Below are 27,676 nucleotides of genomic sequence, written 5' to 3'. Positions count from 1 at the left end.
ACACAAACTGGCCAGCAGGGGGCAGATCAGTGGCAGTCTGTAAGGAAGAACATTCAGCCGAGATGTTTAACTTATGTTTGCATGAGCAGTAATCTGTTTTATTTGAACTAAGGAAAATCAGAGGTTGGAGCTTAATTACACTCTGCAGTCTATGGCTTTTTAAAGCAAATACTCCTGCTTTATTGATGCAGGACTCCACTCAGAAGTAACCCTTCCCATGTGTGGCAGCCAGCTTTTATATATTTATATTAACCACTGCTTTATTTCTTTCAGGACGTTGTCAGACTCAGCCTGTCGAGACAGGTAAGGGTACACATTTTTATCTTATCAATTTTAGTGGATTTTAAACTTTCGATGAAACATAGATTAGTCATGTGACTCTAAAAAAAATCATGATCCTGCTCCAGATGCTTTGCTGAAAACTCAGAAGAAAGTTCTGTTATAGTACAGTACCGTATGGTGATAAAAGCATCTTGATGCTTAACCCCTTAAGGAATATTATTATAATTTTGTTCAGTATGTATGTGTAAAAAATTCCAATCAATTAATAACATTTCCAGTTATCTCATTTCCTATAGTGTTTTTCATTCCCAATTACATTGGGCCTGCCACATGATAAGTAAATAATATGCAGAACAGGACATACACTAGTGGGGAGCAAGCGAGGGGAGCGACACTTCTCAGAATCACTTAACATATATGATCTGAAGCTCTGGACGCATGCTCACTCCTTGCCTCAGAGCTTTATAGACAGCAGAACATACCTTTGCAAATGTTGGCAAACTCAACAATGTGAAGTTCTTTTGAAATAGTTGGCATCTAATGTAAGAAATCACAAAACCAAGTGAAGTGCTGCTTGTTCTGATTTTTTTTGTTTTGTTTAATAAATTCTGTACATCTCTAATGTATTAATTTTAATATCATTTTGATCTAATTAAGTCAATCACTTTCCATTATTTTTCTCAGAGCTTGGCATTGAACAGCTAACATTAGTAACCTATTCCATTTTCTGCTTCTGCAGCACAATGTATAAACAACCATCTAAGTTACTGTACTGTTGCGTCCTACTCAAAGATTATGTTTCCTAACCTGATTGGTCAAGCGTCGAGATCGGAAGCAGAGATGAGCTCAGAGTACGTTCTTATTAGTGTCTTGGACAACCTGATGAATGGTGAATGCACTTTGGACCTCAAATTGCTGGGCTGTTCCATCATAGCACCACGATGTGAGAACAACATGATTCTGAAACCCTGCAGATATTCTTGCGAAGCACTTAAAAGAGACTGCGAGCATACATTTAAAATGATAGAAATGGCATGGCCATATTTCATGGACTGTGATCGGTTCTTTGTAAGTGAGGAAGAGGGTTGCTATGATCCAGTAGGAAGATACACAGGTAGGTACATTTCCATTTCGGTGGGATAATTGATTATGTAATAGCATTTGTTTCCAACTTCCACAGAACATGTTACAAAGTTGAATTAAAAACAGAAAATTCCAGAAATGCTTAGCATGTCAGCCAGCATCAGAACAAGCATGTGTCACGCAAAGGAGATGTGTGAAAAATAGATCTGATCGCTTGATGACATTTTGTCTTGGGTGGAAATGCAAACCTAAATTTATTGATTCAGCCATCTGTCATTCATCACCCCTAGTTTGCATTGTATGAACAAGAATTACAATGCTGTAATTATTGCAGACTAGTCGGATAAACAATTTATACATTTTCTCCCTGCACTGGATGTTCTCTCGGGTTCAGAATCAGCAGTTGCTCCCAGTCATGAGCACATTGTAACTGCTCAACACTATCTATTATTTATTTATTGAGATACAGCATGGCGGAGCCCCTTCCAGCACTTCGAGCCGCCCAGCATTCCCCAAATCTAACCCTAGCTTAATCACAAGACAACTTACAATGACCAATTAACCTACCAACCGGTACTTCTTTGGACTGTGAGAACAAACCAGAGCACCCAGAAGAAACCCACGCGGTCCCGGGAGAACATACAAACTCCTTACAGGCAGCGGCAGGAATTGAACCCGGGTCTCTGGTACTGTAAGGCGTTGTGCTAACCACTACGCCACCTTGCCGCCCATGTACAGCCTGATCCAGTAAAATGCCAACCAATTTCCTTACTAGACCAAAAAATATAGGAGCTGAATTAGAGCATTTGCCATCAGACATCAAGTCTGCTCTGCTGTTTAGAGAAGACTCGATGTCTGATTTTCCCCGCCTCCTCCTGCCTTCTCCTCATAATCTTTGATACTCTTACTATCAAGAACTTACAAACCTCTACTTTAAATATGGCCTGTCTATGGCAATGAAGTCCACAACTTCACCACCTTCTGGTTGAAGAAATTCCTCTTCATTTCTGTTCAAGGGGGAAGTACTTTTATTCTGAGACAATGCCTGCTGGTCCTAGATTCTCCCACTAATGAAATCGTCCTTTCCATGTCCACTCTGTCTAGGCCTTTCAATTTTGGTAGATTTCAATGAGATGCACCCCAATCTTTCTAAACTCCAGTGAATACAGGACTAAAGCCACTAAACACTCCTGCAAAGTTAATCTTTTTATCTCTGGGATTATTCTGCAAACCCCCCTGGATCTTCCCCTATGCTACCACATTCTTCCTTAGATATGGAGCTCAAAACTGCTCACAATATTCCAAATGTGGACTGACAGTTGCTTTATAAAGCATCAGTATTACATCCTTTCTTTTACGTTCTCGGTCTCCTGAATTGAATGTTAACATTGCATTTGCCTTCCTTACTACAAATCAATCTGTAAGTTTTCCCTTAGGGAATCCTGCACTAGGTCTCCTAAGATGCTGGAGGAACACAGCAAGTCAGGCACCATCCATGGAGAGGATTAAACAGTTAACATTTCAGGCTGAGACCCTCCCCAGGTGATGGGGAGGGTCAGTAAGGATGGATGGGCAGTGGGGATGAAGTACGAAGTTGGGAGGTAATAGGTGGAAGAGGTAAAGGGATGAAGAAGAAGGAATCTGATAGGAGATGGCCTATCTAGCACCCTGGAATCTCTGTATCCAGCACACATTCCCTGTAACTTCTGCTATCTCTAACAGGATCCTACCACTAAGCACATCTGTCCCTCGATTCTCCCCGCCTAGCTCCCTGCTTTTCACTGGGATTAATTTCTATGTGACTCCCTTTTCCACTTGTCCCTCCCACTGATTTCACTCCTGGCACTTATCAATCCATGAGGCTTCACCTTGAGTATTGTGAACAGTTTTGGGCTCCTCACCTAAGAAAAGATGGGTTGGCGTTGGAGAGGGTCCAGAGGAGTTTGACAAGGATGATTCTGGGAATGAAAGGGTTATCATACGAGGAATGGTTGATGGCTCCGGGTCTGTAATTGCCGGAAGGATGAGGGGAGAATCTCATTGAAACTTTTTGAATGTTGAAAGGCCTACATAGAGTAGATATAGAAAGGATGTTTCCCATGATGGGTGAGTCTAGGGCAAGAGGGCACAGCCTCAGGATAGAGGGGTGTCCATTTAAAACAGAGATGCGGAGACATTTCTTAAGCCAGAGAGTGGTGTAATTGTGGAATTTATTACCACATGCTGCTGTGGAGGCCAGGTTGTTGGGTATATTTAAGGCAGAGCTTGATAGGTTCTTGATTGGACACAGCATCAAATGTTACAGGGAGCAGGCTGGGGGGTGGGGCTGAGGAGGGGAGAAAAGGATCAGTCATGATTGAATGGTGGATCAGACACAATGGGCCAGATGGCCTAATTTTGCTCCTATGTCTTATGGCCTTATGGTTAATCAGAACAAGTGATACACCTGCCCCTATACCTCCTCTCTCATCAGAGACACAAACAATCCTTCCAGGTGAGGTAATACTTCACCTGCGAGTCTGTTAGGGTCACCTATTGTATCTTACGCTGCCAGTGTGCCAGTGTGGCCTCCTCTACATTCACTTTATCCACCACAAAAGTGAGGATCTCCCTATGGTTATGTTTCAATTCGACTTCCCATTCCTATTCTGACATCTCTGTTCCTGGACTCTTCTATCACCATGATGAGGCCACACTCAAATTTCAAAGTAAATTTGTTATCAAAGTACCTATATGTCACCGTATACTACCCTGAGATACATTTTCTTGCAGGCATTCACAGTAGAACAAGGCAGTACAATGGAATCAGTGAAAAATTACACACAAACAACCAATGTGCAAAAGACAAACTGTGCAAATACAAACAAACAAATATATAGATAGATAAATACATAAATAAATCAATAAATATGAGAACCTGAGTTGTAGAGTCCTTGTAAGTGAGTCCATAGTTTGTGGAATCAGTTCCGTGTTGGAGTGAGTGAAGTTACCCATGCTGCTGGTTGAAGAGTGGAGGAGTAAGGAGTAATACCTCGTATTTCATTTGGGCTGCTTCCGAGGTGAGAGCATAAACAACGATTTCTCTGACTTCCTGTAATTATTTACCCTTCCCCTTCTCTCTTTTTCCATTCCCATTCTGGTTATCATCTCACCCCTTCTCCTCACCTGCCCATCACCTTCCTCTGGTTCCCCTCATCCTCCCCTTTCTTCCATAGCCCCCTGTCGTCTACTATTAGATTCCTTCTTCTTCAGCCCTTTACCTCTTCCACCTATCTCTTCCCTGCTTCTCACCACTCCCCTGCTAAACCTGGTCTCACCTATCACCTGCCAGCATGAACTTTCCCTTCCTCCCTTTCTCCCTCCTCCTTATTCTGTCTTCTGCCCTTCTTCATCCAGTCCTGATGACGGACCTCAGCACAAAACGTTGACAGTCCGTAGATGCTGTCTAACATGCTGATTTCCTCCAATGTTTTGCGTGTTGTTCAAGAGTTCCACCATCTGTAGAATCTCTTGTTTGTATGACTAGGACTCCCAAGTCCCTTTGCACCTCCAATTTCTGAATTCTCTCCTTATTTAGAAAATCATCATACCTTTATTCCTTAAACCAAAATGCATGACCATACACTTGCCTCCAGTGCATTCTATCTGCCGTTTCTTTGCCAATCTGAGCAACTGGTCCAAGTCTTTCTGCTGACTCCCTGCTTCCTCAACACTATCTGCTCCTCCACCTATCTTTGTATCATCTGAAAACTTGGCCACAAAGCCATCAATTCCATCATCCAGGTCATTAATATATAATGTGAAAAGAAGCGGATCCACCAGTGATCCTTGCAGAACACCACCAGACACTAGCAACCAGCCAGAAAAAGGCCCCTTTATATTCACTATTTGCCTTCTGCTAGTTTAGCCTGTCTTCTGTCCATGCTGACAATTCTCCTGTAATACCTTTGGCTCCTCATGTGCTCCTGCATGCCTGCTACCACCAAATAAGATCAAGGCGAATATAAACCTCCAAGCTAATTTATTCTAAAAATAGAAGTTGTTCACATTTAAGTAATCTCTTTTGAGCTTCTCAGGTCCAGTCTGAGGGTCAGTAGATCAAGCTGCCAATGAAGTTGTCTCATATTTCTTCCAGCCAAATGATCTGAGTGCATTTGGAGTTTACTTTAACTCGAGCCAAGCTACAAATGGGACAATGTCAGATCAGGCATCGTTGTAGCGTTCTCTAGATCTTTCATTTAAAGTGTTACGTACCCCGTAACTGGGTTGCCAAACCAGCAGAAATGGGTCACTCAGTTGGAGTCTGGATTACTAGAACTAAGAAAGTTTTATTAAAGAAACAAGCAACACAGTAATCGAAAGGATAATAAATGCAACAGTTCAGCAATGATAAACACACATGTGCACAGAATTAAGATAACAGCATCAATCAAGCTCTATCGTTGTCTAGGGGTAAATGACCAATTTCAAAGTGACACAAAGTTCAGTCCAATTTAGTTCAGTTCGCAGTAATCGTTGCCATGGCGATGGACAATGTGGGGGGAGAGAGAGAGAGAGAGAGAGAACGGGAACGACTGATCATTCAGAACGGCTTCCACTCACAGACTGGCGATATTGCTCACAAGCAGCTTCCGGGCGGGTCCTTTGTGATGTCACCTGAGGTCACCGACTGTGACCCTTCCTCCAGATGCGGTCGATTCTCTGCAGTGAACCCGGCACCAAAGCGAGGGTGGACACACACCGGGTTCCCGCTGATCGTACCTTTCCACCCTGTGCGTTTAAGGTCCGGTACTTCCCACCGACTCGTGAGAGGCGCACCGCTTCCGGGGTCTCGTTACGTCGGGTGTCCTGTGTGTGTCCTGCCTTAGCGAACCTGTCCCTTTTTATCCCCCTGCTGGGGTATCGCCTGTCCATCACTTCAAACAGTTCAGGGTTCAAAGGGGGAGCTGCTCCAGACAGCTCTCTCTCCTGTCCCTTCATTACACATCTCCAGACGCTGCTTCATTGTTCCTTATCTCTCCTTCCCCTGAGGACAGGTGGCAGACCAACTGCTGATGCCACTGATGCTAACCCAGGCCAACAAACATCTTAATTTATGTGTATTTTCGTCACACTTCCCCCCTTTAAGGATTTTTACTGGGAGGTAAAAATTACAAACATGAATACATTAGTTGATACACACACAAATATACATCTTTATCAGCTATTTGGCTAACACAGCGAGTTTGAAGTTGTCAACACCTTGACAGACAGTCATCACGTTTTCGGTTCCTTTTATATGTGTTATTAATAATCCCTTAGACCAGGCTCCAACTCAGCAAACTTCATAGTAGCCAAAAACACTGATGAATTGCGATCAATGTAACCTCTCATTTGGTTTTGTCCCGGACCACAATAACAAGGGTCGTCCCATTCCGACTCAGTTTTCTCTCGCAAGGGCTTAGTAGGAGGGGGAGGGGTAGTGACCGCAGAGTTATTGCAAAACTTCCTACAGTACCCCACCATCTCCAAGAGCCTTCTCAGGGCCCTCTTGTCTGTCGGGGTTGCGAAGTCAGCGATAGCCTGCACTGTAGCTTGCATCGCTGCCAGCTGCCCTTGTGTCACCACAATTCCCAGGTAAGTGACCCTCGTGTGGCCGAATTCATTTTTTTCAAGGTTCACTATCAAGCTGGCTTCAGACAGCCGTATTAAATTGCCAATACACACCTCTGTGTTCCTCAGCCCTTTAGTCACTGAATTACTCATTATATATAGATGTTGTTTACTAGGCTGGCCTATTATAACAGACATCACCCAACGTCCCAGTTCTTTGCATTGCCTCGGGACAATCAACCACACGGGTGCGAGTCGTTTAATTACTCCTAAAGAGTCGCTTTGTTCGGGGATTAAGGGAGAGACCTTATCAGTAGACCTGGCCAAAACAATAGCCTTCTCCCATCTGATCGATCCCATACTAATCTTTTCAAAATGTTTTTTTTCTCTTATCAGGGGGACCCTAGCTTCATTGATTTCCATGCTAACACCGACTAGGTTTGTTAGCATATCAAAAGCCGGTGACCATCTCAGTTCGTGCCGGTCATGATCAATAACATTCTTCCCCCTGGCCAGCCGGTAAACCTCTTTCATGATTCCACCAACTGTTTCCTCCAGCACTGCAAAATGTCCACCGGGGGGTACCTTGTGGGCCATGTTAAAAACCTCATCCCCATAACTCTTTTGCGCCACCCCCCACTCCTCATCTGCGGGTACTGTACTTGATTTCCCTTTTTCCCTTAGCACTTCCTCCTCCGCACAATAGCCTACTAGTTCCCTTGTTAAGTCTGTGTCAGAGAGAGCTGTCTCTGCCAAAACCATCAGCCCCTCGTCTCACTCCCGCGTCTGCACAAATTCTTTCCTGGCTACTGCTACGTCTGTCCCAGCTCCCTCACTACCTCTTGTCTCACTACACTCCTTCTTTTCATTTTCTACCCCCGTCTCGTGCAAGACTGGCAGAAACGTTTCAGCTAAATTCACTACCGCGGTCCCATGATGAACCTGTGAGTCCATGGGCGGGGCCTCAATGCTGGCAGGCTGACCTGTCAATCTCACGACTGGGAACACGATTCCCCCGGCGATGTCGTTACCGAGCAAGACTTCCACGCCTTTCATTGGTAATTCGGACCTCACCCCGATCGTGACTAGTCCAGAGACCAGGTTGCTTTGTAAGTGTATCTGGTGCAAAGGGACTGACTCTGTCCCTTCCCCAACACCTTTGACCTCTACCTCCCCAGTCTGAGTCTCTGAGCTAAACTCTAATACACTCTTCAGTATTAGTGACTGACACGCTCCCGTGTCTCTCCAGATCCGCACTGGAACTGGTTTTAACCCCTCCTTCACTGACACCAATCCGGCCGAGATAAACCTCTCGCGCCCTTCCTGAACTTTGGCAGACCTGCCCTTCCCTAGCGGTTCGCTTAACAGCTCAATACAGCCATTCAAAATTGCCGTTTTTCCTTTTCCTGTCTCCTTCTTTAGGGCAAAGCACCTGGACGCAAAGTGTCCGACTTTCCCGCAATTATAACAGACGACCCCAGGAGACTTCCTGCCAGACTGCTCCCGGTCTACCTTATCCTTTTCACTAGTCCCCAGCTTACTTTCTGACTTTTCCGGCAGACTCTCCCCGCCGTCCTGACTACCCTTCTGGTAGCCTTTACTCGGGGCAAACTTCATTTTATGCATCAACGCATACTCATCCGCTAACTTAGCAGTTGCGGCTAACGTGGCTGCCTCTTTCTCATCTAGGTAGGGTCTCATACCCTCAGGGACACAACCTTTAAACTGCTCAATCAGGATCAGCTGTAGCAGTCTGTCATAATCCCCCTCTACCCCCATCGAGGTGCACCAACGCTCACAATATGTCTGCATCTCACGGGCAAACTCTAAATACGTGCGGTCCCACTGCTTCCTTGCATTCCGGAACCTCTGCCGGTATGCCTCCGGGACCAACTCATAAATCCTGAGGATGGCCTCTTTCACCACCTCATACCTCTGGTCATCTTCCGCGGACAAAGCGGAGTAAGCTTCTTGGGCTTTCCATTTCAGTACACGCTGAAGTAAAACAACCGACTTATCCCTCGGCCAGTCCTGACTTATAGCCACTTTTTCGAAGTGGAGAAAGTACCGATCCACATCGGTATCATCAAATGGGGGAACCAGCCTAACCTTCTGGGTCGCCCGGAACCCTCCACCTTGGTTCGGCACGAGCCCCTGCTCGGCCCTTAACCTTAACTTCTCCAATTCGAATTCCCTTTCCCTCTGTTTCTCCTCTCTCTCCAACTGTCTGTCCCTCTCTTTCTCTTCTCTCTCCAACCGTCTTTCTCTCTCTTTCTCTTCTCTCTCCAACTGTCTCTCTCTCTCTTTCTCTTCTCTCTCCAACTGTCTTTCTCTCTCTTCTCTCTCCAACTGTCTCTCTCTCTCTCTCTCTTGTCTTTCTACCTCTCTCTCCTTCTCTTCTCGCTCCAACTGTCGTACCCGGAACTCGTGCTCGAGTCTTAGTTTTTCAAGCTGCACCTGTACCGCGTCTCCAGCAGGTTTTTCAATAGACACCACCCCCAGCTCGCCTTGGGGAAACACACCTTTAGATACATAGTGCTCTACGATATCTCTGTGTATCTCCTCTCTCCTCATTGTCGACTTCCCCTTAGCAAGATTCAACCGTTTGTCCACAGCTACCAATTCCGATTTCCTGGCATCCTCTAATGCCTCCAAGGTCGGCGCCTTTATAAATTCCTCAGCCTCCATTTCTGCTGTTTGTCTTTTCTTTCTTTCGGGAATTTTAACCCAATCAATTTACTCTGTCCCAAATTTAGCATTCAAAATCACGGACGAGAACCCCACTTATGTTACGTACCCCGTAACTGGGTTGCCAAACCAGCAGAAATGGGTCACTCAGTTGGAGTCTGGATTACTAGAACTAAGAAAGTTTTATTAAAGAAACAAGCAACACAGTAATTGAAAGGATAATAAATGCAACAGTTCAGCAATGATAAACACACATGTGCACAGAATTAAGATAACAGGATCAATCAAGCTCTGTCGTTGTCTAGGGGTAAATGACCAATTTCAAAGTGACACAAAGTTCAGTCCAATTTAGTTCAGTTTGCAGTAATTGTTGCCATGGCGATGGACAACGTGGGGGGAGAGAGAGAGAGAGAACGGGAACGATTGATCATTCAGAACGGCTTCCACTCACAGACCGACGATATTGCTCACAAGCAGCTTTCGGGCGGGTCCTTTGTGATGTCACCTGAGGTCACCGACTGTGACCCCTCCTCCAGATGCGGTCGATCCTCTGCAGTGAACCCGGGACCCAAGCGAGGGTGGACATACACTGGGTTCCCGCTGATCGTACCTTTCCACCCTGTGCGTTTATGGCCCGGTACTTCCCACCGACTCGTGGGAGACGCACCGCTTCCAGGGTCTCGTTACCTCGGGTGTCCTGTGTGTATCCTGCCTTAACGAACCTGTCCCTTTTTATCCCCCTGCTGGGGTATCGCCGGTCCATCACTTCAAACAGTTCAGGGTTCAAAGGGGGAGCCGCTCCAGACAGCTCTCTCTCCCGTCCCTTCATTACACATCGCCAGACGCTGCTTCATTGTTCCTTATCTCTCCTTCCCCTGAGGACAGGTGACAGAACAACTGCTGATGCCACTGATGCTAACCCAGGCCAACAAACATCTTAATTTTATGTGTATTCTCGTCACAAAAGAAAATCAGGAACAGACCTTTCTCTCACATGTAAGAGAAACTGAACAGTCACTAAAGGAAAATAAAGCAAGGATGGTAGAGTGAAGCATATCTGACTCACTATATATTTCAGAACTCTTTGTTTAATCTGTAAAATTTACACATGCATTTGCATTTGGAGTTTAAGGCACAGTCATTTTCTTTGACAGAAGAAAGTATGATAGATGAGCCTGATGTCTTACCTATCTCCCCGGAGTTCAGACACCACAGTTATGTGGAAATGAAAAAGTTGCTGAAGCAGACCGCATCAATTTGTGAAGATATATCGATATTGTACACCCTTGGCCGTAGCTATGAAGGCAAAGACCTTTACGTAATTGAATTCTCAGACAATCCTGGTGAACATGAAGAGCGTAAGTAACTCATGTTAATCTTGTCAATTCTTTTCTCACCATTTATTTTCAGTATCTTTGTAGAAGTAATGTGAATGGAACCTGAGAAGATGCAACAGCATTTTGTTGCTCTTATTCGGTGCTGATAGATTTTATTAAACTGGTCCTGAGTGTCTAGCATGTGGGTCTGGAAGCCAGTTCCAGGAGTTAACACTAATGCTGAAGTGGTGTATCAGTTAAATGACTCCTGTCTGGTATCCACTTATATTCACAGCATGGAGGCTGTGGAGTAGAAAGTACAATCAGCAGGCTACAGCCAAGAACTTATGAAAGGGGTCCTGTGCAGTCGTTTGTGAAAGACTTTGCAGGGGACCAGGGGCCCAGCAGGATCCGAGAGGCTGCTGGAGTTGAATAGGCCCAACAAGTCTATGGCAGGGACAGCTTTACTGCTTCCAGACTACAGGAAGTTTCCAAGGTTGGGCATCTATTCTGATTTACATTAGCTATGAGCCACAACAGTGGGACCTCCCCTCTCACTGAGTTAAACTTACGCAACATTTGAACACTGGGCTGACCCTCCACCCATGTTTTGAATGAGGCTGTCAAGGGCAACTCCTGAGGGAAGTAGTAAGTAAATAGCTTGGAAGATGATATTTTGGAACCTGGATCCAGTACTTTCTTTAAACTCTGATTATACTCAAGCAGGGTGGGGAGCTTAAAGAGAAAATTTACATGGGGTAATTTAGGCTGTATAAAATTCAATTATTTAGATCATTTTGGACAAAATTAATCTACCCGCCAGGCTAGAAACTAATGAATCATGTCAAGTGTTTTTACAAATAGCCTGATGTTACTTTACTTTGACTTTTAGTACAAACAGGAGTCCAGACTAACAGTTTGTTTATTTATTTTAGTGGTACTGCATGGAGTAGTCCTCGCAGCCCTTTGGGTCACCCCTTTTTCACCCTAACCTAATCACAGGACAATTTACAATGACCAGTTCTCCTACCCGGCACGTCTGTCAGCTGTGGGAGGAAACTGGAGCACCGGAAAAAACGCAGGCATTCCATGGGAAGGGCGTACAGAGACTTCTAACAGAGGATGCCAGGGTTGGACTCCAAGCACAGACATCCTGAGCTGTAATGGCTTTGCGCTACCCACTACAGTACCGTGGTGCATTTCTGTCATGAAATTCAGTCAGAGAAACCCGTTTCAAAGTTGCTGGTGAACGCAGCAGGCCAGGCAGCATCTCTAGGAAGAGGTGTAGTCGACGTTTCAGGCCGAGGCCCTTCGTCAGGACTAACTAAAGGAAGAGTTAGTAAGAGATTTGAAAGTGGGACGGGGAGTGGGAGATCCAAAATGATAGGAGAAGACAGGAGGGGGAGGGATGGAGCCAAGAGCTGGACAGGTGATAGGCAAAAGGGGATACGAGAGGATCATGGGACAGGAGGCCTAGGGAAAAAGAAAGGGGGAGGGGGGAAGCCCAGAGGATGGGCAAGGGGTATAGTGAGAGGGAGAGAGGGAGAAAAAGGAGAGAGAGAAAAAGAATGTGTGTATAAAAATAAATAACGGATGGGGTACTAGAGGGAGATGGGGCATCACCTGTCAATCACCTGTCCAGCTCTTGGCTCCATCCCTCCCCCTCCTGTCTTCTCCTATCATTTTGGATCTCCCCCTCCCCCTCCCACTTTCAAATCTCTTACTAACTCTTCCTTCAGTTAGTCCTGACAAAGGGTCTCGGCCTGAAACGTCCACTGCACCTCTTCCTAGAGATGCTGCCTGGCCTGATGCATTCACCAGCAACTTTGATGTGTGTTGCTTGAATTTCCAGTATCTGCAGAATTCATATTGTTAAAGAAACCCTTTCCTTGACAAAGGAAATCTAAATAAATCTATAAATGGTGCACTAACCATAAATCTCATTTTACCTTTCAGTTGAGCCAGAGTTTAAATACATTGCAAATATACATGGCAATGAAGCATTGGGAAGAGAGCTTCTGATTTATCTTGCACAATATTTGTGCTCTGAGTACTTGAGTGGAAACCAAAGGATTCAGACTTTGATCAATAACACCAGAATCCATCTTCTTCCTTCTTTGAATCCTGATGGTTATGAAATAGCATCTGAAGAGGTATTGCTTTCTTTTTTTTAACTTTTTCTGCTCTTAATAACAAGTACTAACAAATTTCTTGTGGAATTGCTCACCATAAATGGATTATATAATAATAATAAAGATAATAATAATAATAATACATACTTTATTGATCACAATTGGGAATTATTTCATTACAACAGTAACATTTAAAAACACACTTAGCAATAATAATAAATATAATAATAATATTAACTAATAATAAAGTACAGAACAACAATATACACAATATTAATTTACCAATGTGCAATAATAATGTACAAAATAATAAAACAGAGACTATTGTACTACGATATGTTTCCTCCTGTCGCACGGAGATGAACTGTTGTATATGCTTATTACATTTGGTAGGAATATTTTTCTATAACGATCATTGTGACAATAGAGCTGAATGAGCCTTTTCGAAAGGGTACTCCGCTCTTATTCAGTAGGTCATGGAGAGAATAGCAGTTTGTTTCGTGACCTCCTCTCCAGCACTAACTCAAAAGAGTCCAGGTTGGAGCCAAGGATGGATCCAGCCTTTTTGATGAGTTTATTTAGTCTTTTTGCATCAACAGCACCAATGCTTCTCCCCAAACTTAAAGCCACAAAGAAGACTGCACTCGCTATGACAGGCTCGTAAAAGATCACACTTTGGAGGATCTCAGCATCCTTAGAAAATAGAGTCTGCTCATCCCCTTCTTGTAAACAGCCATGGTGTTGGTTTTCCAGTCAAATCTGTTGTCGAGGGGAACACCCAAGCATTTGTACTCCTCCACCACAGCATCTTCTCCTCCTAGAATGTATACAGGACTCATCATAGTCCTCTTCCTCCTAAAATCAATCACCATCTCTCTGGTTTTGACCACATTCAGGAGCAAGTGATTCCTCTCACACTCCACAAACTTGTCCAGCTGTCCTCTGTACTCCGACTCCTGCCCATCTCTGATGTACCTAACCACGGCAGAGTCATCACAGAACTTCTGCAAGTGACAAGACGCAGATTTGTATTGAAGGTCTGAGGTGTAGAGTGTGAACAGAAACTGAGACAGGACATAAAACGCAAACATAAGTAAAGATGCATTCAAGCTACAAGATTTAAGATTGTTTACAGTCATTCTTCATTACTCAAGTGTAATGAAGGAAATGATTGTTACTTCAGATCCAATGCAGTATAAAAAGCACACATAAAAAGCATAAGGAACACAATAAAGTATGCCCACAAGAAAATTAATCTCAGAGTTGTATATGGTAATGTATATGTACTTGGATAATACATTGACTTTCTGCTTTAAATAAAAACCGTAACTATAAATATAAAAGCAATTTTATGTACAAATTAATTGTTATATACATAGGCAGATTGTATGTACATAAAGTGATGTTAGATGATGAGTATTTAGTGGTGGTGGTGAGGTTGGTGGGTGAGTGAATGAGTGGAGGTGTTGATCAGTCTAACACCTTGGGGAAGTAACTGCTTTTGAGTTTAGTGGCCCTGGTGTGGATGCTGAATAGCTTCTTCCCTGATGGGAGTGAGACAAATAGTCCATAGGCAGGGTGGGTGGAACCCTGGATATTGCTGGTCTTTTTCCAGCATCTTTCTGTATATATGTCCTTGATGGCAGGTAGGCTGGTGCTGATGATGCATTGGGCAGTTTTAACAACCGGTTGTAGAGCCCACCGGAGTATTTTCCGTGATACAGCATGTTAGGATGTTCCCCTGTGAGCATCTGTAGAAGATGGTGAGTATCGATCTGCATAGACCAGCTCTCTTCAGCACACCAATGCTATGGCAGAAAGTAACTCGGGAGTAAGTACAAATGTGTAAACTCTCAAAGCTTAAAGCTCCATATCTAAATGAAGATAGCATTTGCAACAAGGTACATGAGTTAATAGCACAAATGGAAACATACGTAGGTGTATGACAGAGCAGCTTTTACAGAGAGCTGGTTGTAGGATGACCAGGGCCATGACTGGAAGCTCAGTATTCCAAGTTATTCAAGCAGGTGAGGAAACCAAGTTTGCTGATAAGACAAGGTAAGTGGAAGAGTATGTTTTAATGGGCATTTTGGACTCAGTAACCTGATACAGATAAATTGAGTGAGTGGGCACAACTTGGCAAATAGAGTTTAATGCTGGGAACTGTGAAGTTGTGCAGCTGGTAAGAGGAATCGTAAGGCTGACAGTTATCTGAAGAGGAAAAACAAAGATTGCAGATAAGCAATGGCAAGACGGCATTCGAACATAGAACAGTACAGCACAAAAACGGCTTTTGTGTTTCGCAATGTTGTGCTGAACGAACTAAGCTAATAGTTAAATGCCTAACTAAACCGATCACTTCTACCTACATAATGTCCATCTCCCCCCTTTTCTGCTTATTCATCTGCATATCTATTAATTTGTGCCCCTCATAATTTTATAAAATACTGTTAGATCTCCCCTCAGCCTCCTCTGCTCTGGAGAAAACAACTCTAACTTCTCCAACCACTCTGTTATGTTTTGTAACTTAAAAGCATAAAATTAATTCAAAGAAACTCACGTGAGTCTGAAAATATGGGTCTGAATTTGTCTTTACCTGAAGCAAGGCATGCACATATCATGTGGCAGCGTGGTGGCATAAGCAATTAACGTGTTTTTACATATAAACTGTAATTAACTATTTAAACAAACAAGAATGCATAAACAAACAATATATACAAGATTTTTCAAATATTATTGAAAGATGAAATACACAATTCTCTCCTTATAGCCAAAACCCTCTAATCCAGGCAGCACGTCCAAAGCCTCCAAATCCCTTCTAACACTGCTAAGGATCTTGACATTATCTATGTTCTGTCCCTTAACTTTTGATTTCCAGAAGTACAACACCTCTCACCTGCCTGAATTAATCTCCAGCTAGGTAGGCTTTGATAATAAATTTACTCAGAACTTTGAATTTTGACGTCCTGGCCAAGAAAGTGCACCAGCACATTTACTTCCTCAGGAAGCAAAAAAGAGGCAATGATCTCTGCACGAGCCTCCGCCCATCCAAGCACATCTTAAACACAAGAGATTCTGCAGATGCTGGAAATCCAGAGTAACACACACAAAATGATGGAGGAACCCAGCAAGTCTGGCAGCATCTATGGAAAGGCATATAGTGTTGACGTTTCGGGCTGAGACCCTTCTTCAGGGCTGGAAAGGAAGAAGGAAGATGCCAGAATAAAAAGGTGAGGGAAGAGGAAGGGGCACAAGATTGAAGGTGATAGGTGACGCTAGATGAGGTGGAAGACAGATGGGTTGAAGTGAGAAGCTGAGAGGTGTTAGGTAGAAATTTTTAAAGAGATGAAGAAGAAGGAATCTGATAGGACAGGAGAGTGGGTTATGGGATAAAGGGGAGGAGGGGCACTAAGGCGAGGTGATAGGCAAGTGAAGAGAAGGGAAGAGGTATGCGGGGAGCTGGAATCGTGAAAGAGAAAAGAGGTAGTGGGGAGAAATAATTAAGTTAGATAAATTGATGTTCATGTTGTCTTGTTGGAGGCCACCCAGAAGAAATATGATGTGTTGCACCTCCAAGCTGAGGGTGGCCTCATCATTGCAGTAGAGGAGGCCATGGCTGACATATTAAAATGGGAATGGGGATTGAAATTAAAATAGTCGACCACTGGAAAATCCTGCCTGTTGTGTACAGAGCAAAGCTACTCAACAAAGTGGTCCCCCAGTCGACGTCGTGTCTTGCTGATGTAGAAGAGGTCACACTGGTCACATTGAATACAGTAGTTAACCCCAACGGACTCGCAGATGAAGTGTGGCTTCATCTAGAAAGGTTGTTTAGGGCTCTGAATGATGGTGAGAGAGGAGGTGAAATGGCAGGTGTAGCACCAATGCTGTTTGCAAGGGTAAATGCCAGGAGGGAGATCAGTAGGAAGGGAGGGACATCAGTTGGATTTTTCATTTCCGTAGATAATGCCTGACCTGATGAGCTCCTCCAGCAATTTGTGTGTGTTATTCTGCAATATTCATTCAGCAAGAGTGTACTTAACTACCTACTCTTGAATTTCAATGCCCATCACCTTCCTCTGGTGTCCCTCCACTAGTACTCACCTTTACCATCCTTGGAGTCACCACTGACCAGAAAACTAACTGGATAATCAAATATGCACTGTGTATTTAAGAACAGGTCGGAGGCTGCTAATCCTGGATAAGTGAATCCCCTCCTGATTTCTAAAGATATCTGCCAAATACACGACACTCTCCACTTAATGAAAACCATGCTTACAACGTTCAGGGAGCTTACCATCCCTGTTCACCTTCATGAATATTTATGCACACTGTCACTGATGCATTATGGCTACAGTTGTTACCATCTAAAAGTTGTCCAGTAATAATTCACCAGCCATTGCTTTGCAGCATCTGCCAAGTCAATGACCTTGAAGGACATGGACAGCAAGTACATGGGAATACAACCACTCTGCAAGTAGTTGGGAAGCACATTGACATTCCTTTTTGGTGCTGGGCTGAAATCTGGAACTTTCTCCTTAAAAGCAGTTCTGATGGCTAGTATGAGCAGCTGGTGCATATCTTAAGTCCTGGTTATGCGACCACTGATGTCAGGCAGACAATCTCTGAAGAGTATTGCTAATGACTGGGGTCATCTGTCTTGTAAAGACACTGCCCAGAAGGAGGCAACAACAAACCACTTATGTAGAAAAATTTGCCAAGAACAATCATGGTCATGGAAAGACCATGATCGTCCACATCATCCACCATGGCACACAACAAATGGACAATTAAGCACTAGACTTGCCAGCAATGCCTACATTTTCTACAAGATCATGCCATCATTGATGATTAAGGGAGGACTATAGAGAAGAGCTTGGACAACAGTGCAGCTAGATTAAAGCACTGATCTCGACAACACTTTTAAATACAAAATTGTTGACACTGGAATGGTTTTTTTTTCTGAAGTGGTGATTAAATCAAAATAGTGATCAGAAATGCCTATTTTTGTATTAAATGTCAAAATAATATTCCAGGACTTCAAAGAATGATCTGTTAATCATTGTGTTTGCCTTGTATTGCATTGCAGACTCTGTAATTTCTGCACTAGCTTGTTTATGCCTCATTATTCTCATTTTATGCGTGATATATCACCAAACCAGAAGTGAATGAGCATAAAAGAAAGAGTAATTACCAGATTACTTGAGTTAAAATAATTACTTGAGAATAAATTATAAAAATGTGTAGCTCTGATGTGTAATAAAATAGATTAAGAGTAAAATACTTTGAAACAACCTTTTGAGACAGTGCCTCAAGAAGACACCATCCATCATTAAGGATACTCACCACCCAGGGCATGCCCTCTCCTCATTACCACCAACAGGGTGGAGGTACGGGAGTCTGAAGACCCACATTCAATGTTAGAAACTGCTTCTTCCCCTCCATCTTAGGTTTCTGAATGGACAAGAAATCCATGATCACTACCTTTTTATTTTTGCTCCCTTTTTGCACTTTTTAAGTAATTTTCATTATAATATATACATATATACATATATATATATATATACACACACACTGTATATCATAATATAATTTATATTACATTTATATATTGTACTCTACTGCTGCTGCAAAACAACACATTTCATGATGTACTGTACAGTACAATACTGTGCAAAAGCCTTAGACACATATGATTGCGATCCTGACATTTTGAATGATTGAAATGGAGCCAATGGCATTAACAATTCCGATATAGTTAACATCTTCACTGACATGTGAACATCTAAAATGACCTAAAGGAAGTTTCATGTGACAGAGAAAGACATGCCTTGTTTAAATACAACTTTCTTTATCTCCATTCATTATTCTCACCATTATTTTTAATTTTATATGGATGACAAAAAATGCATAAAAACAATGACACATAATTTTGAAGCTATAAAAATTATCCATGACGCTGTCTCAAGACTTAGGCAGTAGAGCACTTCTTAGGAAGAATAAATTATTTTTAGATGAAGGGTGGAATGGAAGTTTCCATCATTGGAGGACATGGTAGTAATGACTTTAATGGAATAAAATATGAATGGGAGTCTTTAGAGCTAATGGAATTTACCATTGTGGAATAAAATAATCAAACCAATAAAGGCATTAAACTGTTAGAAGAGGATTTGCATTCCATTATGCACAACATATGATTTTCTTTTCAATATTAATAATAATCATGTTTTTCTTTTATGTTATAGAAATATAATGGTCTGTAGCTGCTGGCGATGTTGAAGAGGATTTTTTTTATGAAGGCACAAATGAGGATTTTTTATTTAAATCAGGAGAATTAAGGACTGGAGAAAAGATAGGCATGAGAACTGTGTAATGGTTGAGTAGGATTTAGCCTGGCTTTGATCAGTACTTTGTATGACGTGAAGTTTATGAAGGATTGAGGGAAAAAAGAGCAATCAAGCTAACACTTCAGTGAATAACATTGTTCAGTGAAAAGGACAATTGATGAAACTCACTTATCACTATTCCAAGGAAACATTTATGTGTTTTCTCTAATTATGCAGGGGCCTGGTTATAATGGATGGATTACTGGACGGACAAATATACAAAGCATTGACTTGAACAGAAATTTCCCAGACCTAACAACAGAGTTTTATCGAGAAAGAAGGAAAAGGGGAGGTCGTGTTGATCACATACCAATTCCAAGGTCATACTGGAATGGTAAGGTATGAGCTGTTAACATATTGTTAAAAATCAGACTTGTTTACTCTATTCTGTTATATATGACAAGTTATGGGATTTACATTTACTGGATAAAATCAACTGTCCTTTTCCTGACATTTCCACTCTTACTGTTTTCATACACTACTATCAAGTTGCTTGTTAAGACTGTACAGAATATTTCCATCCACTCGCTTAAGGCCCTTCAACGTTTGATAGGTTTCAATAAAGTCAACTCTTATTCTTCGGAATTCCAGTGAGTAGAGACCCAGAGTCGTCAAGCGCTCTTCATATGACAAGCCTTTCAATCCTGGAATCATTTTTATGAACCTCCTCTTAACCCTCTCCAATGTCAGTACATCCTTTCTTAGATAAGGGGCCCAAACCTGCTCCCAATACTCCAAATGAGGCCTCACCAGTGCTCTATAAAACCTCAACATTACATCCTTGCTCTTATACTCTAGTCTCTCAAAATGAATGCCAACTTCATATTTGCCTTCTTCACCACCAACTCAACCAGCAAGTTAACCACCTTAATCTGCCTTAATACTCATTAGGAGGTTCAACATTTTCTCCTTCTTGACCCCTAAATGCCCTAATATATTTATACACTCAGCCCTGATCTCCCTGTCCTTTTCCTTGGTAATTACTGAAGCAAAGTACTCACTAAGTACCTCACTCACATTCTGTGCATCTAAGCAAACATTCCCCCCTTTATTCTTGAGTGATCCTACCCTTTCCCTAGTTATCCTCTTGCTCTTGGTGTAAATATAGAATGCCTTGGGATTCACCTTAATCCTACTTGCCAAGGACTTTTCATTGCCCCTCCAAGCTTTCCCAATTCCCTTCTTTAGTTCTTTTCAGCTTCTTTATACTCCTCATGTGCTCCGTTTGATCCTAACTTTTGAAGCTTTACATACTTCTTGTTTTTCTTCTTGACTAAATTCATCACCTCTCTGGACATCCAAGGTTCTGTTATCTTTCCATTCCTGTACTTCCTTCTAACAGGAACACACCATTCCTGTACTCTATGCAATTGATCTTTAAACAACCTCCAAATGTCTGATGTGGACTTGCCAGACAAAAAATGTCCCTAATTCACTCCTTTTAGTTTCTGCCTAATGCCCTCATAATTTTCCTTACTCCAGTTTAAAACTCTTCCGCAAGAACCATACCTATCCTTAAAAATGACTATCCTGAAAGTTAAGGTGTTTTGGTCACTGTTCCCTAATTGTTCATCCACTAAAGGTCAGTCACCAGGCCAGGCTCATTACCCAGTAATAGGACCAGTGCAGCCCCTCTTTTCATTGGGCTGTCGACATATTGATTTGAGAAACCCTCCTCGATTCACTTAATAAATTCTGCCCTGTTTAAACCCCTTGCACTAAGAAGGTCCCAGTTTATGTTAGGAGATTTGATCCCCTAAGACAACAACCCTATTGTGTTTACACATTTCCTTAATCTAATTGCATATCTGTTCCTGAATGTTGCGGTGGCTATTGGGCAGTCTGTATATACTGCCATCAGTGTGATTCCATCCTTCCTATTCCTGAGTTCTACCCAAATGGACTCAGTACCTGACTCTTCATTATGTTTCCTGTATTGTCCCTGATTAGTAGTGCTGCTCCAGCCCTCTCCCTCTTTTACATCCTCCTCTATCTTTCCTAAACCTTCGAAAACCTGGTACATTAATCATCTACTTCTGTCCCTCTCTCAACCAAGTTTCAATAATGGCCACAACATTGTAGTTCCATGTACTGATCCATGCTCTAAGTTAATCACCTCTACCCATTATACTCCTAGCATTAAAGTATACACACTTCAATCTATCCAACCCATCATACCTGTTATTTTGAACTTACCTTTCAATACTTTCCCTGACATCCATCTCTGGTCCGATCCTTCCATTACTGGCCTGGTGCTCCAGTTCCCAGGCCCCTACAAAACTAGTTTAAACTCCCCCAAGTAGCAACAGCAAACCTCCCGGCCAGGATGTTGGATCCCCTCCAGTTCAGGTGCAACCTGTCTTATTGTACACGTCATATCTTCCCCAGAAAAGGTTACAATGATCCAAGAACTTGAAACCCTGTCCCCTGCACCATCTCCACAGCCTCTCATTCATCCGTGCTATCACCCCATTCCTACCTGCACTAGCCCATAGTGCTGGGAGTAATCTGAAGATTACTACCCTGGAGGTCCTTCTCTTCAGCCTCTTTCCTAACTCGACATATTCACAGCGTAGGACCTCTTCCCTTTTCTGCCTATGTCATTGGCGTCACCACGACCTCTGGCTGTTCACCCTCCCCTTTGAGGATATCCCAAAGCCAGTCTGGTACATCCTGGACCCCAGCACGCAGGAGCCAACACACCATCCTGGTGTCTCTGTTGCAGCCACAGAACCTCCTTTCTGTCCCCCTCACTATCAAGTCCCCTATAACTACCGCACTGCCTGACTGTACCTTTCCATGTCAAGCCACAATGCCACTAGCCTGGCTGCTGCGGTCGCGATCTGATGGGTCATTCTCCCTGCCATCCCCAGCAGTATCCAAAGAGGTATACTTTGCTGAAGGGGAGAGCCACTGGGTAAGCCCACACTGACTTATTAATTCACTTAACTCCCTTGGTGGCCATCCATCTACTGTCCAAAGCTTGTACTCTGGGTGTGACCACCTCTTCAAAGGTCTCACTATAATATCTTCAGCCTCCTGAATGGCTCCGGGTATGCCCAACTCCAGCTGCATCTCCTTGACCTGGTCGGTCAGGTGCTGACATTGGGTGTACTATCTGCAGATAATAGACAATAGGTGCAGGAGTAGGCCATTCAGCCCTTTGAGCCAGCACCACCATTCACTGTGATCATGGCTGATCATCCACAATCAGTACCCTTTTCCTGCCTTCTTCCCATATCCCTTCACTCTGCTCTCTTGAAGAGCTCTATCTAACTCTTTCTTAAAAGAATCCAGAGATTGGCCTCCACTGCCTTCTGAGGCAGAGCATTCCACAGAACCACAACCCTCTGTGTGAAAAAGTTTTTCTTCAACTCCGTTCTAAATTGTCTACCCCTTATTCTTAAACTGTGGCCTCTGGTTCTGGACTCCCTAACATCGGGAACATGTTTCCTGCCTCTAGCATGTCCAATCCCTTAATAATCTTATATGTTTCAATCAGATCCCCTCTCATCCTTCTAAATTCCAGTGTATACAACCCCAGTCGCTCCAATCTTTCAACATATGACAGTCCCGCCATCCCGGGAATTAACCTTGTGAACCTACGCTGCACTCCCTCAATAACTAGAATGTCCTTCCTCAAATTTGGAGACCAAAATTGTACACAATATTCCAGGTATCCTGAATTCCCACATCTGACAGGAAGGGCATTCTATCCTGACTACTCTGTACAGAAAAAAAAGGCTTACCTCTTCTTATCTGTGCCACCGCCTGTTGAGCTAAAGTCTTCCCACTCTGTCACGCCGGGGTACCACCAACTTGTCGTGGTGGAGAGGCTTGTGTGATCCTGGGAACCTGAGAGCGATAACTCCCTACACTAAGCTCCTGGTAGGCTCACCCATGGCGGTGAGGTCGAAGGGGAGGATCCAGATGAAACGTGGTCCAACCAAGACCTCAGTGGCGGAGTAGGTGGAAGATGCTGGTAAATCAGAGTCTCTGGAATCTTGGAACAATGAGAATCACAACGGCTGTGAGGGCGGAGAAGGCTGCAGCAGAAGATGGCACCCAATTGTTTTGGTCTCCATGCCATTGGATTCTGGCCCTTTCTCTGTCAAGGACTGTGTGTTGGCTGCTCGTGCATCAGCCTCTCCATGTTAAAAGACCTGACGCACAGGCATTTCTCCTGGTTTCGTAATTTGATCAGCCAACTTGAAAAAAGCCCTGTAGTGATCAGGAAGTGATGATAGGAGGAGGACAGTGAAGTCTAAGAGCTCCCAGCCACAACCTGGCGCACAGGTGGTGGGTGTTAGATACAGAAGTTTTGTTCTTGGACTGAAGCAGATGGAGCTTTTAAGGCAGCTGCCCCCATGACTGAGCAGCCCTATTCAGGACTCGCTCTGCTCACCCCACACCGGGAAGGGGCTATGAAAAGTGCCCTAAGAATATTCTGCCTCCTCACTCCTGACCGGATTACATTGTCCAGTGGGATCAGCAAACTGTGGTTAGAAACAAAAGCATATGATTTGGATCCTGAAATGTACGGGCACTTACAGAGAGGGAAACCAGCGATCGTCCTGAAAGACGTACTGCCATCATCTCAAGAGACCGGAGAAGATTCCAAATTGACCTTGCCACCCTCTCTAAGTGCGATTGGCTGAAGAAGAACAATTGAAGGAGCAGAAGGGTAGGGATACACCTTTTCCTGGAAGGGGAAATCAGCAGATGAATCCAGAATCCATGGCGTTGGATTTGCCATAATGAACAGCATCATCAGTCACCTCTCTGAAATGCCTGTTAGAATCAATGAACGCCTTATGACCATGCACCTTCAGCTTGCTAACAACCAAATGGCTACGGCTGTGAGTGCTACATGCCAAACCTAGACTCACTAGATAATGGTAAGGAGACCTCTACACCGACGTACACTATATACTGTCAGATATCCCCAAGGAAGATAAGAATGTTCTTCTTGGAGACTTCAACGCTAGAGTTGGCAGGGACAGCAACTCCTGGAAAAGTACAATCGGGAGGGAAAGTGTCAGCAACATCAACTCCAGTGGTGTGTTCTTACTGTCTAAGTGTGCCGAATATGACCTGACCATCTCTAACACCCTGTTCCACAGGAGAAATAAGGTGAAAACTTCATCCCTGTTCAAAGACTTGGCATTTTATAGATGATGTCATTCTTCAGAGGAGGGATCACAGAGGCATAAAGAATACAAGAACCATGATCAGCGCTGATGACGGCTGAACAGACCATTGGTTTATTCACTCAGAAATGACCATCAAAATCATGTGGAGGAGTAGAGTGCAAAGGAAGCCGAGCTGTCCCATGTTCAACTTTGAAAGCATAGAAGACACGTTGAAGGTATAACATTTCCAGGCTACCCTTTCTGAAAGACACCCAAAGCAGTATCTGGAGGACATTGAAGCACACTGGACCACGCTGAAGACCACCATCCTTGATACTTGTAAAAGCATCATTGGATACAAGACCAGGCAAAACAAAGATTGGTTTGAGGAAAGTGACAATGAAATAGAAGAGCTAATCAACAATGAAAGGAAAGTGTTCTGTCCCTGACAGAAGGACATCAGCTGCAAGGCAAAAAGAGAAGCCCACTCCACAGCTAAGGCTGTAATCCAGCATGGAGTAATGGAAATAAAGAATCAGTAGTGGACAGAGGAAACCCTAGAAATACAGCAGCTTGCTGACTCTGGTGATATTATTGCCACCAAGGCAGCGTATGGCCCAAACCATCATGGCCTAAGCCTCCATTCCAAAGATGGATGAAGGCTACTAATGTACAATGATGTCATCAATTTTCAATGGAAGGAACACTTTCAGGAGCTACTTAACTGTAACATTATTGTTGACATTGAATTCATCAACCAGCTCCCACAACGATCCATGGAGGTGGACGTGAATAAGCCTCCTAGTATCAAAGAGGTGCAGACGGCTTGCAAGAAATTGAGGAGCAACAAGCCCACTGGGCCTGATGGAATTCCAAAAGAAATCCTCAAGGAAGGTGGCACGGAACTTTTAAATCATAATCATACCCTGCTTGTCAAGATCCGGGACAAGGAGAAGGTTCTGGCTGAACTCAGGGATGCCCTGATTGTCACACTCTTCAAAAAGGGTGACAAGGCTAACTGTGGAAATTATAGAGGCCTCTTCCTCCTCTCTACAACAGGAGAGGTGTTCACCCAAATTTTATGTGCCTGGCTTTCACCTCTGGCAGAAGCTCTCCTGCCTGAGTCTCAGTGTGGCTTCTGTCCAGCCAAAGGAACATTGTACATAATTTTTACAGCACATCAATTACAGGAGAAAGCCCGAGAACAAAATTTCCCACTTTATATGGCTTGCATAGACCTTACAAAAGCATTTGACTCTGTAAATCATCCTGTCCTTTGGCAGGTATTGTCCAAAATCGGGTGTCTAGAGAAATACCTCAAGATCCTGCAGCTCTCACACAATGACCTGAATGCAACAGTCATCAGCAACAGCAGCTCTAAAACAGCACTTTTTAAGGTTGAGACCAGCGTCAAACAGGAGTGCATCATTGCCCCAACTCTGATTGCTGTTTTCATTGCAAACATTCTTTACCTCTGTCTGGACACATCCCTCTGCTGACTGCCCCTGTGGCTCCTCCTACAGAGCCCTGAATAAAGACGATTTCGCCCTACTCCTCCCCCTCAGACCAGGGGCAGACACTCAGCATGGAGGTCACGTTTTACTGTGAATAAAAGCCTTTCAGTATTTACCCTACTTCAGTCTTTTGGAATTATTGAAGGTGCTTCAATTTTATTCGCAGTAAAATGTGACCTCCATGCTGAGTGTCTGCCCCTGGTCTGAGGAGGAGGAACAGGATGAAATCGCCTTTATTTAGGGTCTGTGGGAGGAGCCACAGGGGCAGTCAGCAGAGGGGCGTGTCCAGACAGTTAACCCAGTTACAACATATATATATGGTTTACCACAACCTCACAGGCCAAGACCTCCCACAAGGAGTCCAGATTCTCTATAGGACAGATGAGGGGTTCTTTAACCTTAACAGATTCAAGGCAAAGAGGAAGGAGTCAACTACTTCCATCACAGAGCTCGAAAATGCAAAATGCTCACCACTGACTGCAAATTAGTCTTTAGGGAATCCTGCACAAGGACTCTCAAGTCACTCTGCATGTCAGATCTTTGAATTTTTTCTCGATTATTATCCCTCTCAACCCCATTCGCTTGCTTTCCCCCTGTAATGTTTGATATCCTTACTAATCAAAAGCCTATCAACCTCCTCTTTAAATGTACCCAATGACCTGGCCTGCATAGCCACCCATGGCAATGAATTCCACAGGTTCAACGTCTGGCTAAAAATATTCCTCCTTATCTCTGTTCTCTGTAATTTGTACCTCATTATTACAAGATTGGCTAAATAACAGAGAGAAGGACTTGGGGTGAATGGGCAAATAAAGATTGACGTGGAGTACTGTGGGTTGATGCAAATTATCTGAATGAGGTAAAGTGTGGAGGAACCCATTTCTTGAAGGAAGTGCTCAAGCTTTCGCCCTATGCTGAACACATGCTATACCCAAACTATAAGCAGGACTGAAGGTAATAGTGGCTACAAATCTCTATGATTTTCCAGCTTGCCGCTCAAAACATGAGGAACATTTCTGTCCTAACACTTCAGCATATCAGTGAATTAGGAATATGGAGAAAACTCCTTTTCCCCAGGAAATCAACAGTTGAAACTGTCAAAGACTACACAATTCCCAAGGCTACAAGAAGGCAGCAATTCTAGGCCAATGTCTTTGTGGGTATCATGAGAGATGGACAGAAAATGCTGGAGATTTCTATCCCAGAATGTATAGCTGGGCCACAGATATTCTCCCCAAATTAAGATGACCATTCCCCAATACTGGATGAATAACCGTGAGCTGATCAGCCAATCTGTATCATTGTGCCAGGCCAAAAGGTTGTTACTTGGGGATAAGGAATAACCACGAATGTTTGGGTCATGAGACTTGTCTGGAGACATCATAACATCCATCATACTGTTTATTTGGGTCCCTACAAACGCATTAAGCCTTTACTCACTCTACCATGTTTTCACCATGTCTGCAGTGCCCTTAGTACATGAAACTTTCAGCAGCAACCCTCTAAGACTACTTCAAATGCATTCCCAAAATCAGCAAGTCACAGAAGGAC

The 27,676-nt window shown here is 43.5% G+C and overlaps 1 protein-coding gene across 1 annotated transcript in view; it reads left to right on the top strand.

Annotated features, from left to right (window-relative positions):
- Positions 1-27,676, top strand: part of cpz (carboxypeptidase Z) — a 73,797-nt gene that overhangs the window by 21,997 nt on the left and 24,124 nt on the right. Inside the window, exons 2-6 of the mRNA XM_072254687.1 lie at positions 274-303; positions 1,022-1,396; positions 10,800-11,003; positions 12,918-13,114; positions 19,657-19,818. Of these exons, the coding sequence (XP_072110788.1) occupies positions 274-303; positions 1,022-1,396; positions 10,800-11,003; positions 12,918-13,114; positions 19,657-19,818 (968 nt within the window). The remainder of the gene's footprint in view (positions 1-273; positions 304-1,021; positions 1,397-10,799; positions 11,004-12,917; positions 13,115-19,656; positions 19,819-27,676) is intronic.

Source organism: Mobula birostris, chromosome 4 (genome assembly GCF_030028105.1).
Source record: "Mobula birostris isolate sMobBir1 chromosome 4, sMobBir1.hap1, whole genome shotgun sequence".
Lineage (NCBI taxonomy): Eukaryota > Metazoa > Chordata > Chondrichthyes > Myliobatiformes > Myliobatidae > Mobula > Mobula birostris.
Note: the sequence above shows the minus strand (reverse complement) of the source record. Positions and strands in the feature narration are given on the sequence as shown.